Here is a 14,408-nt window from a genome sequence, read left to right on the forward strand (position 1 = left end):
GCGCGATCAGAAAACTATGGCGAAATTATCGCATTGGCAACTAAGCGATTGCGGATTTTGTCAATATCACCTAACGACAAAATCCGCAGTCGCTTAGTTGCCAAGCCAATATATGCAGACGGATTCGCAGGAATAAAACGAAAGAAAGGCGAGAGATGGAAAAGGCAAAGCGAAGAGACAAGGTCGTACAAACGAAAGATCAAAAGCAAAGGATCGTAAATGATTTTAACGAGGAAACGATGATGGTTCAAGGACACTCTCTGCGTATTCTTTTCTGGAAGGGTTCGCGTGCACGTCACTGTATACGATAATGTTGGTCAACGAACCCTGCTGACGATAGCGACGGATCAATTGAAATGCACCCCTCTCGTCCTGTGTCTCGCGTTCTCTGTTATCGTTTCAAAGGGGAGATCCTATTCTGCCCGCCGAAACGTTGCTTTCGAACCATCGAAGGAGATTAAGCGAAACCAGAGCGACGGTACAAGAAAATTTCGCCCGCGGATCGCCAGTCAAACTTACGATCCGTCGTAGACATGCGACATGTTCGCGCGTATCGCTTTCATCGCGGAGCGCGTCACGTCAGCTTGACTTTAGCTGCGATTACCAAAGCGTAAAATTGTTATTATTATTATTATATATACAGGGTGGGTGGTGGCTGGTGGTACAAGCGCAAAGGGGGTGATTTTACGGGAAAAAAGAAGTCGAAAATATAGAATAAAATTTTTTTTTTAATTTTTCCATCGAGACAACGATCTACAGTGAGATCCGTTATAACGAGACGAGATAAAGTGCACGCGTACCGAGCGAAAATTCAAAGTCGATTTTCTCGAAAACAAAGCCTCGAACGAAACATTTTTATTCTATATTTTCGACTTCTTTTTTCGCCTAGAATCACTCCCTTTCCGCTTGTACCGCCAGTTACCAACCACCTTGTATAATATTAGAATTACGTTTATAAACATTAGCCAATTGCGATATTTTGGAAAAGAAGGAACGTTGAGTAGAAATCGGCAACGGAAGTCGTGGGCAAACGAATAAAAACTGTACAAAGAGACGTATACCTTGTGCATAGGAAACGAGAATAACATTCGTTTCGTTTGATATCGATTTGATACGAAAAGGCGTCTTACCTTTTAGGCTTAGTAGGGTTTGAAGTTTGGTTGGGCGACGTTAGGTGCATCAACGATGCGTGTTTCACGCACGTTGAGGCAGAACTGGGACGTGCCGAAACGTTGGACGCGATTGGTATATTTCTCTGCTGGACAGTACGAACTAGCAGAGAGGATAAATATTTAAATAAGGCGACAGCCGAATTTGGAGACAAAAAGAGCCTAAAAAATGTAAATTTAACGCGCTAAACGCTTTATCGCCGCCTGGGAACCGACGCTAAACTTTTCGTTTAGGAGGTGTACGTCGATCCCTCGAGACTGAAACGAAACTTTTTGTTTATACACACACACACACACACACACATATTTTCCGTACTCGCGTCTAACGAAAAGTAAAACACGTTCAGCTCGGTGTTTAACCGCGTTGCGATGAAAACGCAACGTAACCCCGTGGAAAGAGGAAGAAACTTTTACGGAAAAATCGCGTGCCAATCGCCAATAACGAAATGTAGCAAGTACATATTATACTTACGTGTTATTACGTATAGCCCAAAATGCTCGGGCCATAAAAGCGTCGTATATCGTTGATTCCTCCGCGTCACGGAGACTAGTCTCATTTTTCCGACGACGGAAGAAAGGAAGAAGCCGAGCAAACGATAAACGGCGCGGGATTCGGAATCGATGGAAATCTCGAAAGGTAAACGAGAGGACAAACGGAAGACGATGCAAATAGAATAGGAAGAAACGGTGGAATTGCGCGAAAGGCGAAGGTGCGTCAGGCTACCGCGGAAAGGAATAATTAGAACGGGTAAATATGGGAAAAGACTCGTAGGGAAGGAAGGGTCGCACCTATTCCCCGAGCGGCTGTGCCTCGCTCGGTTTGTCCCGATTCCTCTCGGGGGTGCGCACACGTGCGTATTCGTACGCGTACGCGCACGCGCACCTCGCCTCCAATCGTACCTGATAACGGCGGGTGTCCGACAACGCTCTCAGTTATGCCTGGTGCGGCTCGGCGTCGCGACGCGGTCTCTGACTTTTTTTCCAATCCACGTACCCCCGGTACATCGACTTTGTTCTCTCGTTTGCCCGTAAACGAGCGAAGAAAAGGCGCGCGTGCCGAACGTCCGGTCGGTCGACAGGATGAGATCACGTTCTTTCGATTCGAGACGATGACATCGACGACGCGTGTACCGTGTTTCGCGACATCGACCGGTCAGTGGCTGGTAAACGAAACGTCCGCTCGTGCGGCCGATCGCTAACGTACAACTGTTAGGTAGCGCGTTTTACGACCTATTCGACTCGCACGTCAGTCGATAGCCAGCCGCGTCTTCCTCGAAAACGGACGATCAGCGCGAAACCGCGAAACAACGTTTCCAAGCGTCGTTCGACGCGAGTTCTAGGTCGCTCGTGGTTGTCCAGCTAACATGCGCGTAGTTCATCGAGGAAACGAACGAGTCCATCTTCTTCGCCTTTTGCGTACATTTGCGTAGTTTGTCGGTCTTCTTTATACGCGTTCGACGGAAACCAGCAGTCAAAAACTAGTGAGGAATTATATTAGGAAATCGTATATAAATAAAGGCGATCGAATGGTGCAAAGTGGAGTGGAGTTTCTGGTTATAGCGATCTACCGAGGATGTAGATAGAGCGACAACGTCGCCGTTTCTTTCGATCGTTCGGGAAATATCGCGCGAATAGCTCGCTTGATCGTGACTACGATGTTGCTGCTTCCGTTGTTGTTGATGCCGATGGGGATTCTAGCCTCTGGTAAGTAAACGGTGTTAGCCGCGATTTCCGAACGGCGTGCGGCACCGAATTTTCGTATTACGCGAAACTTGATTATTCGGTCGGAAACGCTCGCTGACCTTCTTTCTCTTAGATCGTCAAATAAAAACAGATAAATACGAATAAATAATCGATCGAGCCAAATACGGTGTATCTCTCGATACGCGTCAGAATTTTAATAATCTCGTTTATGCGTGTCTGTAGACGTTCGAACGTCTAAAACGGCTACCTAAAAAATACAAGCCCTGTGCTCAATATCTTCGTCGTGTAGGATAGTTTTGAAAAAAACATGGCTCCCTGAAAAGAAAAAAGAGAAAGGCGAGAAATACGAGCAAGATGAAAAAAGGGATAAAAATGCGTGCGCTACCGGCATGGCACGTCGCGCCGCCGTGTCGTGCTCGATCGCGCAAAGTCACGCTACTAGATCTACGACGAATCAACGCGAACCGGCATTGTATGCTAAAATTTGCGTACATTGCACAACCCGAATTAGCATCAGCGACTGGCCAAGTTCGGTTTCGGGATTTCGCCCGATCGACGTAAGTGGAGCAAACGACTTTTGCTATCGAAGCGAGTCGACGGACGGAAAAACCGAACGAACCGAGTATATTTTCAAAGGAACGCCGCCACGCGAAGGTTTGTGGACCGATGACATTCGCACTTGACCGTAATCGGGGGACACGATATCGCGATATCGCGATGTCGCGTGCAACCTCGGTCTCACGTGATTCCGATGCAGTCGAAAAATCGATACCGCTTCGCTAGAGTTCATACGTTTACGCTTACCTTTCTCCCTTCGAACCAACGTCCTCTTAACGTTTCCCTTTCGATCGTTCGTCCATTCTGCGGTTTCTGTCGAATCGCCGATCACCAACGAACGAGAATCGTCGAACGAGTCCAAGCGAATCTACGAACAAGATAGAAATAATATTACGTCACATTCTGAGAAGGTTACAGTAGCGCGTCAAAATAATTCACTTATATAGTTCTCAATGAGAATCGATCGTGAAAAGTCTACGAAATAAAAAAAAGAACAAAAACATTCTGAGAAGCTCGTTAGATGGGTTTGTTTAATTATTTACAGATAGGACGATTAATCGTTTGAGCCGCGGTATCGCGCAGATAGATGTCGAAGTGTAAATTACGAAGGAAAATTTGTAATCTTGCGAAAGGTTTGGAAAATAAAAATGTGATCCAGCTTTTACACATTTCGCAGCCCCCAAGAAAAGCTACTGGATCGAGTTGAAATCGAACGCGTGGAGTACAATAGCGAGCGCATGATAATTACTAGACATCGGATTTCCATGAATTTATGCGTTCGTGGAAAATTCGCAGCTGCAAAGATAATTTGCGTAATGCACGAAATTATATAAAATATGCAAAACAGAATACTCGTTACAGATGTTGTTTAATAAACGAAACAAATATCTCTCTCTCTCTCTCTCTCTCTCTTGATCTTAAAATTCGATTTCATTTATTGAAATTATAGAAATACGAAAAATCGCATAGAAATCCGCAGTTTAATATCGCGAAACGTTTAACGGCGTCGTTTGTCTCGGAAAATTCATTAACGCGCCATTACAGCGGTCACTAAGAGTTTTCGATTAATTACAAGACACCGAGCGCGTGTGCCAGTTGCGTATCGCAGACATGCAAAACGATCATTTAACGGTGGAAAAACACGCGAGAATCGGATGAAATCGAGCCGACAACCGGTCGATGAGCCATCGACCGATTTCGCACGGTTCTAAGAACGTTCGAACGACTGATTTCAAAATCGAAAGTCCAATGGACGCGCGTTTTCTCGTACGATTCAAAGCCCGTGAGACGCAATCGGAGCGCAACGCGTTTATCTCGGGTTCCCGAGAATGGCTTTCCGTTTGCGTATGATTTCTCGGTGCGTGAACGCGCGACTCGACGCGAGTACAGATGAGCTGGTGGTGTACGCTCGATGAAATCTGGCGCGCGCCACGATGCACAGGATTTCTAAAGTCGAATTTCCACTGTTTCCACTTTGCGCTGCATGAGCGCCGCTTACGTCTTTGTTTCATAAGCGGGTGAACTTAAACTTAAGCGAAAACGCGTGGCCATTCGGTGTGACTGAGTTTCCTCGGAGTTCCCAACTCTGCTGTCTTTATCGCTTCTTCATCGCGTTCGTATCTCCTCGGATATCTTCCTCCTTTCGACTATTTCACTCCGAAAGAATCGTGGAATACGCGAAAGCTACAGAAATTATAGTAAAAATGAGACGTTTTGAAAAACAATTTATTCGCAAACATTTGTATTTAAAAACAATATATTTTAATAATATCTATCCAAATGTAACATCCACTGCGGGTCATATAGAGCCGAGAAGGACAAAGGATTAACACGTTGCGTGTTGATGGCGCGAACGTAACATCACCCTCACCAGGCGACGCCATAATACCAACGTGGAGTTATCTGCACTCAATTCCGCGTTAATTCCGAGACCGGTGCACGCGGCCGATTAACGTTCGAGACTCGCGACCCGCATGCACGCGCCAATCTATGGCTGCTTATGCTTGCGCCAGCAATCGACCGTGTCTCTTCGAACGAACACCATTAACCGTTCGTTTGTCGTTGGCCGTGGTTTACCGGCCAAAAATACTACGTCCATGTAACGCGAGCGATCGTTGCAAACGACGAGAGCAAGAAAGAAGAGAGTTTCCGAGTTTTTCAGCAGCACGGGCGTCCAGCAAAGTGGCAACGATGGTAAAGTTGTTGGCGAACGATGAAATCGACGAACCGCTAACATCGCGTGCAGCTACGAAATCGTTAATCAACGCCGACCTTAAAAGCAACCCTCGCCCCCTGACTACCAATTCGTAATCAGAACAAGAGGGGGAAAAGGTAGAAGACCGGTCAGAAAGAAAGAAAGGGACGACAGAGTTAGGGGCGTCGGATCTCCAAGAAAGATCGCGACGTTTAGAACGAACGTAGCGCGAACGGAAAATCAAAAATCCCGAGTGAAGTAAACGATCGGAATCGAACTTGCGCGAATTTCCTAATTTGCGTAATTTCTGGGCCGCTGTAATCTATTAGGTTGTCCGAATAGTTTCTTTCGTTTTGTAAGGAAATAATAGACGTACAATGTTGTTTTGTTTTATATTAGTTTATTATATTAGCTCATTATTTATATTTATATTAGTTTATTATATGCACGAAGGACGTTATATAACGAAATGGATCATACCTAATTAGATAAAATAATATAAAACAGAAATTGTTGTTCATCTGTTATCACCTTATGAACCTTATCACCTTTCGGGCAACCTGATATACCTGTCATCCGACATGTTAACGAAATACGTTTTCACCAAAATAGGAACAACGGTTGCGCATCAGCGCGATGACAAAGGGATTACTAACGTTCCTCCAAACGTTAGCTACTCGGCCGAGCTTCGATCCATCAAAAGGCAAAAGGTTTCTCCGAGTTGCTCGAGCAAACACCGATCGCCGAGTACCTTTGTACTCGGTATTTACCAGGTGCATTGCGCGTAGCGTTTCGGTACGCGTTGTACACTTTACGGTAGATACGTCGCTAGCCGATTCGATTCTATTCGATGCGCGTGATTAGTTATCGACGGAACCAGGTTCCGTCGTTACGCTCTTTATGCTTTGGCCTTTGTTCTCCGTAATCCTGGCGGAGTCTCACGTCGGTACACGGTGTATCGAGGTCCTTTGTTTGCACGCGATACAACGTAGACGATGATCGTTGGTATCGTACATCGGAATTTCGATCGCGATCGATTTAAAACGTTCGCCGCGTGTGCGACGCGAATCCAACTCGCCGCATACCTTCGGATTGCGTATGCCATCGACTGGAATCAGGCAGGCGAAATAAAATTCCTGAAATTATGAAAGAGTATTTCATAATGTTCATATCGGTTATATACGCAAAGTTTCGCGATACAAAGACGGCTATTGTGCGAGACGCGGTGAACGTGTTGAGGTGCGTTTAGATCGAGCGTGCGAGTGCTCGTTCGTCGCTCGTTTTAGTAAAATGAAATTCCGCACAAAGAATTCGCCCAAGTGCTCTAAAGTGGCGTTCGCAATATCGATATTCATTGCCGATACTTTCGAGTGTTCCACGTTATCGTACGTAAAAACCATCGATATATACAGTGTGGTCGGTAACTGGTGGTACGAGCGGAAAGGAGGTGATTCTACGCGAAAAAAGAAGTCGCAAATGTAGAATAAAAATTTTTTTTTAATTTTTCCATCGAGACAACGATCTACAGTGAGATCCTTTATAGCGAAAATTCAAAGTCGATTTTCTCGAAAACAAAGCCTCGAACGAAAAATTGTTATTCTATATTTTCGACTTCTTTTTTCGCGTAGAATCACCCCCTTTCCGCTTGTACCACCAACCACCCTGTATATATCGTCAGTGCGATATTGCCGATATTAGAAGAACGTTGAGAACCTCGAAGTATTGCCAATAAACATTGATAGTTTGAACGCACCTTTACAGCATTCTAAAGAATAGGCGAGAAATGTTTGTTCGTTTTTTTTAACCGCGAAAGCAGCGAACGAATTCATAGAACAAGCTCGCAGATGTTTCGTTCGATTTAAATGACGAAAAGAAACTAGCGATGTGCGACTTCCAATCTATTGTACTTTTTAAAACGAAGATTATCTTCACCTACATATGGCGATAATTTAATTGATTTTATTTCCACTGACTACGTAACGGAACACGCGGACTCCACTAATCGTACACCTGAAAGCAACGAAAGAAGTTCGTACAAACGTGTACTTTATTTGTCTTCGTCGTTTACGAGGCAAGCTCTTTTTCAATCAACGCTTTCTAAATAAATGTATCGCGCGTGCAGCTTCTATGGCTATGGCCTGCCCTTTCCTCGAACTTAAATCTATTGGACTTTTACTTGCAGAGACACTTAGAATCTATCGGGTAGGCAACGCTTGTTGAAAATGTCGAGATACTTAGATTCGGAATCGACTAAGCTTTGCGACAAGTTTCAAGAAAACCAGAAACCATTCGGAACGTAAGAGGATCCATTATCAGTTCTAAGACGTCTACCGACTCTACCTTCTTCGAATGTAAGATGGGGTCATTTCGAGCATCTTCCGCAGAGTTTTAATTAGACGAACAAAATCAAATAGAAAATTCGTTGCATCTTATAAAGGAAGATCTCGTAAAGTTGTATCTCACGAAGAAAGGGTATACATTTAAACGAACGTTCTTCGTTGTATTTAGATGTATGTTCAGGTCGATGCTGCGAAATGTTCTGTATATGAATTTCAGAAACTAGTGAAAATTTGAGAATAATTCTGAGAATCGAGGATCGCCGAATATCGCAAGAACGTACCGAACGTGTCTCTTTCGTCTGAGTTCCGATCTAAACGAGGTAAAACACCGAATTTCGTTCGACGTTTCTTGCTCGTTTAGTCGAAACCTGCGACGAAAAGGCTAATGGGAGAAGCACGGACGAACGATGGACGAACAATAGGAACACGGCGAAGGTGGATCGACCTAGTCGCCGCGCGTGTTTCACGTGTAATTCGTTAACGTTGTAATTTAATTTAAGGTTTACTAGGAAAAACATTAAGCGTATGTAGGTGAACCGTGAGTGAGAATCCCACGGGTATGCCACACCCCATAACCCAAATACTATAACGGCAAGAAGTGGAAGCAACCGTATCGCCAGTAGCTTCCTCCAAGTCCGCCAATTTTTTCGAAAATCGCGATTTACGACGACGGTTACGGCGTAGGTGCGATCGCAGATGGAATTAAGAGTCGCACTCGCGAGATCAACTTTTAAGTGTCTCGTAAACGCGAACCAAGACGCATCGCGATACGTGTTACGAGTCGTTAACGAGTACAAGAACGGTAGGAGTAGGCACGCCATTGAAATTACAACGAACGTACCTTCTCGTTGCTGTACCGACTCTACCTATCTATCTACCTACCTACCCTTTTTCTCCTTTTTCGCCGCCCGTTCGTTGACGCGTTTTTCCATAGTCGGTTATTTCCATGGCAAGCGACGAGACGATTAACGGGACGAATACCTCTAATTTGAAAGTCTAAACGCGAAGAGCGAGCGTCCTTTTCGTACGGTCACGGTATATCCTACGTATATGCTAATACTCGTTTCCATCTTCGTAAGCATCGGGGATCGAGCATGTATCCGACGTATCGCGTAGCGTTCCTCTTCTCTGCGTTTCGCTTCAGTCTTCGCTCATAGCGGAGATCAGCTTGTCAAAGAGACGATGTCCGTGTATCGTCGATACGGCGTAGTACGATGAAAACCTTCTTGCTTCTCTTCCGTCGGTCGAATGATCGAGGAGCGCTACTGAGAACACGCCACAACCATAGAGCCTTTGCGCTCGCGCCAACCGAGCGACGAATGCCTCGTTCTTCCGGTTTAACAACGTTTTGTAAAACGAACGAGCGAGTTAAGTTTAATAAGATGGAAGCTTTGCCGCTTGGCGATCGTTCAGCGAATTGTATTAGGTTGTCCGAAAAGTGTCTTTCTTTCGCGAAACATACAAACGTGAAACCAAGTGTGTGAAATGTCGTGTTTATCTCAACGGAACAAAATGGATCGTACGTAATTCAACGAAATAATATAAAACAGAAAACGTTGTGCGTCTATTATTTCTCATAAAACGGAAGAAACTTTTTTGACAACCTAATAAATGGAATATTCGGATGATCTGAGAACGCTCTATGCCTTCGCGACGAATGCCAGTGGACGTTCGTGGAGATTAAAACGAGCATTCAGAATGATCGATAGCTGTTTCCATTTAATCTTCGCTCGGACCCGTGACAACGACGAACGACGAAGAAATTACAATCGCGATCGCGAGTTTCCTCGTTTTCCACGATTTATTCAATTCGTTGTAAACGGGTTGACTCGCTTGTTGTAGGCGAACGAAACATCGCGGGCTAGAAAATTAGTGCGATTATTACAGTAATCGTGTGAACGTCGAACCCGCTTTCGGAGAATTTTCTGTGCGTTTTAATTTAGAAGAAAATATATAGAGTCGTGAAAGAAGTTCACGCTGCCAGTGAATTGGTTTGCTGAATTTGACAATCCGATGATAATATCGGTATGTTCGTGGATAACTGTTAAAAGAATGGAAAAAACAAAGTAGATTGGAAAATTCGCTTTTTGACTTCAGGAACACGCCGATGACCTCGCAAGGTAGATTCGTGATTTTGTCTCGTTATTTCGTACATGCGATTTAATCTTGGCGAAGTTACAACGAAGTACAAATCGTAATTAACGCTGGAACTACCACACCAGCCAAATCGACTGGTTTTACAATTTTATTTTAAAGTTCCTGCTTCGTGTTATATATTTTTCCCGCAATGATAACTAAAAGAATAATGTAACGAATTTCATTTTGTTTTTTACGTATTCAAACTCAAAATAATTTTGTATCAAGGCTACTTATACCGACAGCAGTCGAAATGACTGGTACTTGTCAAAGCGTAAGAGGGTCTTGCAATCTATTTATCGAACCCCAATTAACCAGTTTCCTCGTTTCGTACAACTTCTCACACGTTTTTATAATTTTTATGAAAGTATTCTTTATGATATCAAGAAAGTTCCGGATCGATCGCTAGGTCGCTAGATGCTAACGCTAGAAATATCACACCAGTCAAAATGACTGGTTCTACGATTCTACAAATGTGTCAACCCTTGTTTAGGTTCCAGATGGATTACTAATACCAAAAGTGTACAACATAACATGGAATTTCTTCTGTAATCAATAAATATAAAAATATCCTATTATTTCGTATTTTTCCAAGACCAGTCATTTTGGCTGCATTTCGTAGAAATAGCTTCGCGTTAACTATCGGCAGTTCTAGTGTTAAATACTCGAGATCGTTAAATATATTTCTTTGAGGATCTAATCTACACAATTCCATCCGATGGTTTCCAAATCGTCGCCTTTGTTTGAAACGCCCGAGTGTTTCTCGATTCGGAGAATCCATCGAACGTTTCAATATTATTTCTAATTTAATATGTTCAACGTCCATTTGTAAAACCAAACATTTGGAGGAATGCTTGGTGAAACCATTGGCTCGCCCTTTCCACGGTACGAACAGTCGCACGAGCGTGTCGGGGCGATTCTTGGAGCACAAGAAGGATGTTCGATTTCCGATCGGCGAAAAGAACTCTCCTTTACGTTTTCGTATTATTAAATTTCATTAAATTATTAAGGCGCATTCCGCTCGATGGTTGGAAGTGTAAACGCGCGATTACTCGCGAGTATCGTAATTATGGTTCATCGATCACTCGTATCTACGCTGTTATTCGAATCGAAACCGGTCGTACAACGTCGATAACGACTGGAATCGATAGTAGGTCGCGATCGAACGCGCGATTTGAAAACACGCGTCATATCGTCTAGAAATCTACATGGTATAAAAAAAAAAAGCCAGTCGTAAAATAAGAAAAGCAGCCCGATCGATGAATGAAATATGAGGTAAAAATGAACAAGAAATTAGTCACCGTGGCTCGTTACACGTTCTATCGTTTCCACGTTGCATCCGTAGCATTATACAGAGCAAACAGAAACGCCATACGGCCGTTTAGTTAGCCGTTGTCAACGTCGCTTTCCAGTACGCGTTTGTAGCGTATTATCGCCACAACTATGTGCTATCGAATCGTCTACACCATCCGAGTTAATAAGAATATAACGCTACCGACACACAGTCAATTTCAACGTGCAACGCGATTACTCGTCGACGCGTTTGACGAGCTTGCAACGTTCCTGCCTTCCGTTTAACGAATCGAGACGATCCGTTTTGTTATAAGTTGCATGCAAATTCTACGTTGGCACCGACAGCTTCGTTTACTATACAGGGTGGTTGGTAACTGATGGTACGAGCGGAAAGGGGGTGATTCTACGGGAAAAAAGAAATCGAAAATATAGAATAAACATTTTTTTTTTTAATTTTTCCATCGAGACAACGATTTACAATGAGATCCGTTATAACGAGCGTACCGAGCGAAAATTCAAAGTCGATTTTCTCGAAAACAAAGCCTCGAACGAAACATTTTTATTCTATATTTTCGACTTCTTTTTTCGCGTAGCATCACCCCCTTTCCGCTTGTACCATCAGTTACCAATCACCCTGTATTTTAGATTTAATGGAAGGAAAATATTTGAAATTATGCAAACGATAGGTATTTCGAGGTATTACGAAGCGATTACATATAGTTAGTCGCATTTATATTGTGTGACGAACGCGCGCCACTATCTTTGTATTGTATTGTATTAAATATCGCGCTGTTTATTCTACGGAAATACGAACCATTTATTATAGCTTGAAACAATGCTCAAACAATTTCTTCCGACAAAACAATAACGTTTAATTGTATAGGTAGATTGAATAGATTTTTAACAGAGAGCAGATTGTCCTTTTTCTTTTCTTTCTTAAATTCGACGCGATCTTCTTCATTATAGCTACGATTGCTATTAACAATTGTGCAATTTCGCGAGAACCTCTACGCTTTCCTCTGTGATAAATTACAAGCTGTCCGTTATCGAGATTGGTACCTTTTCTTGAATACTGGCACCACGTGAAAATGAGACAATTTTCTCTTCAAAATCTATCGGAAAGTGAAAGGTTATTTTTAGGAAGAAATTATCTAGGAATTTTTAAGCTATGATAAATGGCTTGGTATCTTCGTCGAATAATCCACACGATATTTAAACAAAGCCGCAACTGCACAGATAGTTCTGCGTGCGAATATTAATGCGACTGACGGTACGAAACTGTACGCGAAATCAGAAAAAGGCGAAACGAGTTTTTCATTGTTCAGAATTAAATCGTGTAAACGATACCTACGGCCGATGCACGAGAGAGAAAGAACCATTAATCTTATAGTTGGAAACCGGAAAAATTTGTTAACCGTGAAAGTGAAACAAATGAAACGAATCTATTTTCGTTTTGACACGAAACACGAACGAAATGACATCGATAGGAGATGAATGTAGACTGTACACAGAATATTTCAGAGAAGCAATCTACGATCGGGAAACGAAACGAGGGCGAATGTTAACGAAGAAAAGTCAAAAGAGACGGGACGAGAACACGAACGAAAGACGAAGGATAACAGAGGAAAAAGGAAAAATCGCGCGTCGTCGCTATTGTTCGCAGCGGATCTAAGAAATGAAATCGAAGCGCTCGTTGCGAGGTAATCGCCCCTTAAAAAGTAGGCCGTGTTTACTGTAACTTTGATTAACCGTTCGACGCCTTATTGCCGGTAAAATTGGCACGACGCTCTTGCGTTACGTTGCGTCGCGTTATGTTTCGAGTTCCAGGCGAAACTCGTCCACGAGCTCCTTCAACGAACCACAAAGGGGTGAATTAAAGAAACGGTCGATACGTGGCTCGCGTGGCTACGTGTATACATACTCGAAGAACGACCTGCGTCCTTTCACAACGTCGCTCTCAAAGCAAATAGAAGGAAGGCTTTATTCTCGCGTGATTTTCATTCAAGATTTCAGTCGAGATTTCGATCGACAGATATCGCCGCGTCGGTTGCGCAACGACGTTACCGGGTTGGAAAAGTCGGAAGAAGCCTAAAGCCGAATTTAAGAGCCGAAGGAACACGGCGGACGAACGCTGCTTAAATTCTTATTTTATACGCGAATGGAACGAGGATAAAAGTATCTTCCTTCCAAAGCGAAACCACGTAAATCCGATACAGTTTTTACTTCGGATGACCATCTTGGATGATTGGTTCGCAGCGAAGCCGAATTTACATATTTCCAATTTGGATCATCGTCGTGGCTGATTCGTCGAAAAACGTTGTTTTCATTCGCGCTTCGTCCAAAGTGGCCGCCGAACAATATAAACAAAGTAGAGGCATCCATCGTGGATGAATTCAACTGATAGGAATATTCCGCCGGTTTTCATCTTTCATTTTCATAGCCGCTGTTGATGTCCAATCACCCGGTGATCATGGAAATCCAAAATGAAAAGGTGTAAATTCGACTTGAACGTGAAAGACGAACAACTATCTCGTTCATGGTGACCACTTAGGATGATCACTTTGAAGGAAAGCGATATTTTTCGATAGATCAAGCGAAGATATGTAAATTACGTTATAATTGAATATAAAAAACGAGAGCCGGTGTATTTATACAGGGTGGTTGGTAACTGGTGGTACGAGCGGAAAGGGGGCGATTCTACGCGAAAAAAGAAGTCGAAAATATAGAATAAAAATTTTTCGTTCGAGGCTTTGTTTTCGAGAAAATCGACTTTGAATTTTCGCTCGGTACGCGTGCGGTACGTTATAACGGATCTCATTGTAGATCTGTAGCGGCACAAGAGTTAGAATTCGATTCAAATCATGTTGTTTTGCTGCGGAGTATCAAGACCGCGGTCGCAGGTATTGTAAGGCAAGACAAATTTGAATCTTCCGACTTCCCCCTGACTATTATAAATAAACGGACGCGATCGCAAACGAATCAGTATACACTGCGACCAAACGATTTTATACACAC

The 14,408-nt window shown here is 43.3% G+C and overlaps 1 protein-coding gene across 1 annotated transcript in view; it reads left to right on the top strand.

Annotated features, from left to right (window-relative positions):
• The first annotated feature begins 2,080 nt into the window (after positions 1 to 2,080).
• Positions 2,081 to 14,408, top strand: part of LOC126864798 (proto-oncogene tyrosine-protein kinase receptor Ret-like) — a 35,518-nt gene continuing 23,190 nt past the window's right edge. The window contains exon 1 of the mRNA XM_050616559.1: positions 2,081 to 2,873. Within this exon, the coding sequence (XP_050472516.1) occupies positions 2,825 to 2,873 (49 nt within the window). The 5' untranslated portion in view covers positions 2,081 to 2,824. The remainder of the gene's footprint in view (positions 2,874 to 14,408) is intronic.

The sequence above is a fragment of the Bombus huntii genome, chromosome 4 (genome assembly GCF_024542735.1).
Source record: "Bombus huntii isolate Logan2020A chromosome 4, iyBomHunt1.1, whole genome shotgun sequence".
Classification (NCBI taxonomy): domain Eukaryota; kingdom Metazoa; phylum Arthropoda; class Insecta; order Hymenoptera; family Apidae; genus Bombus; species Bombus huntii.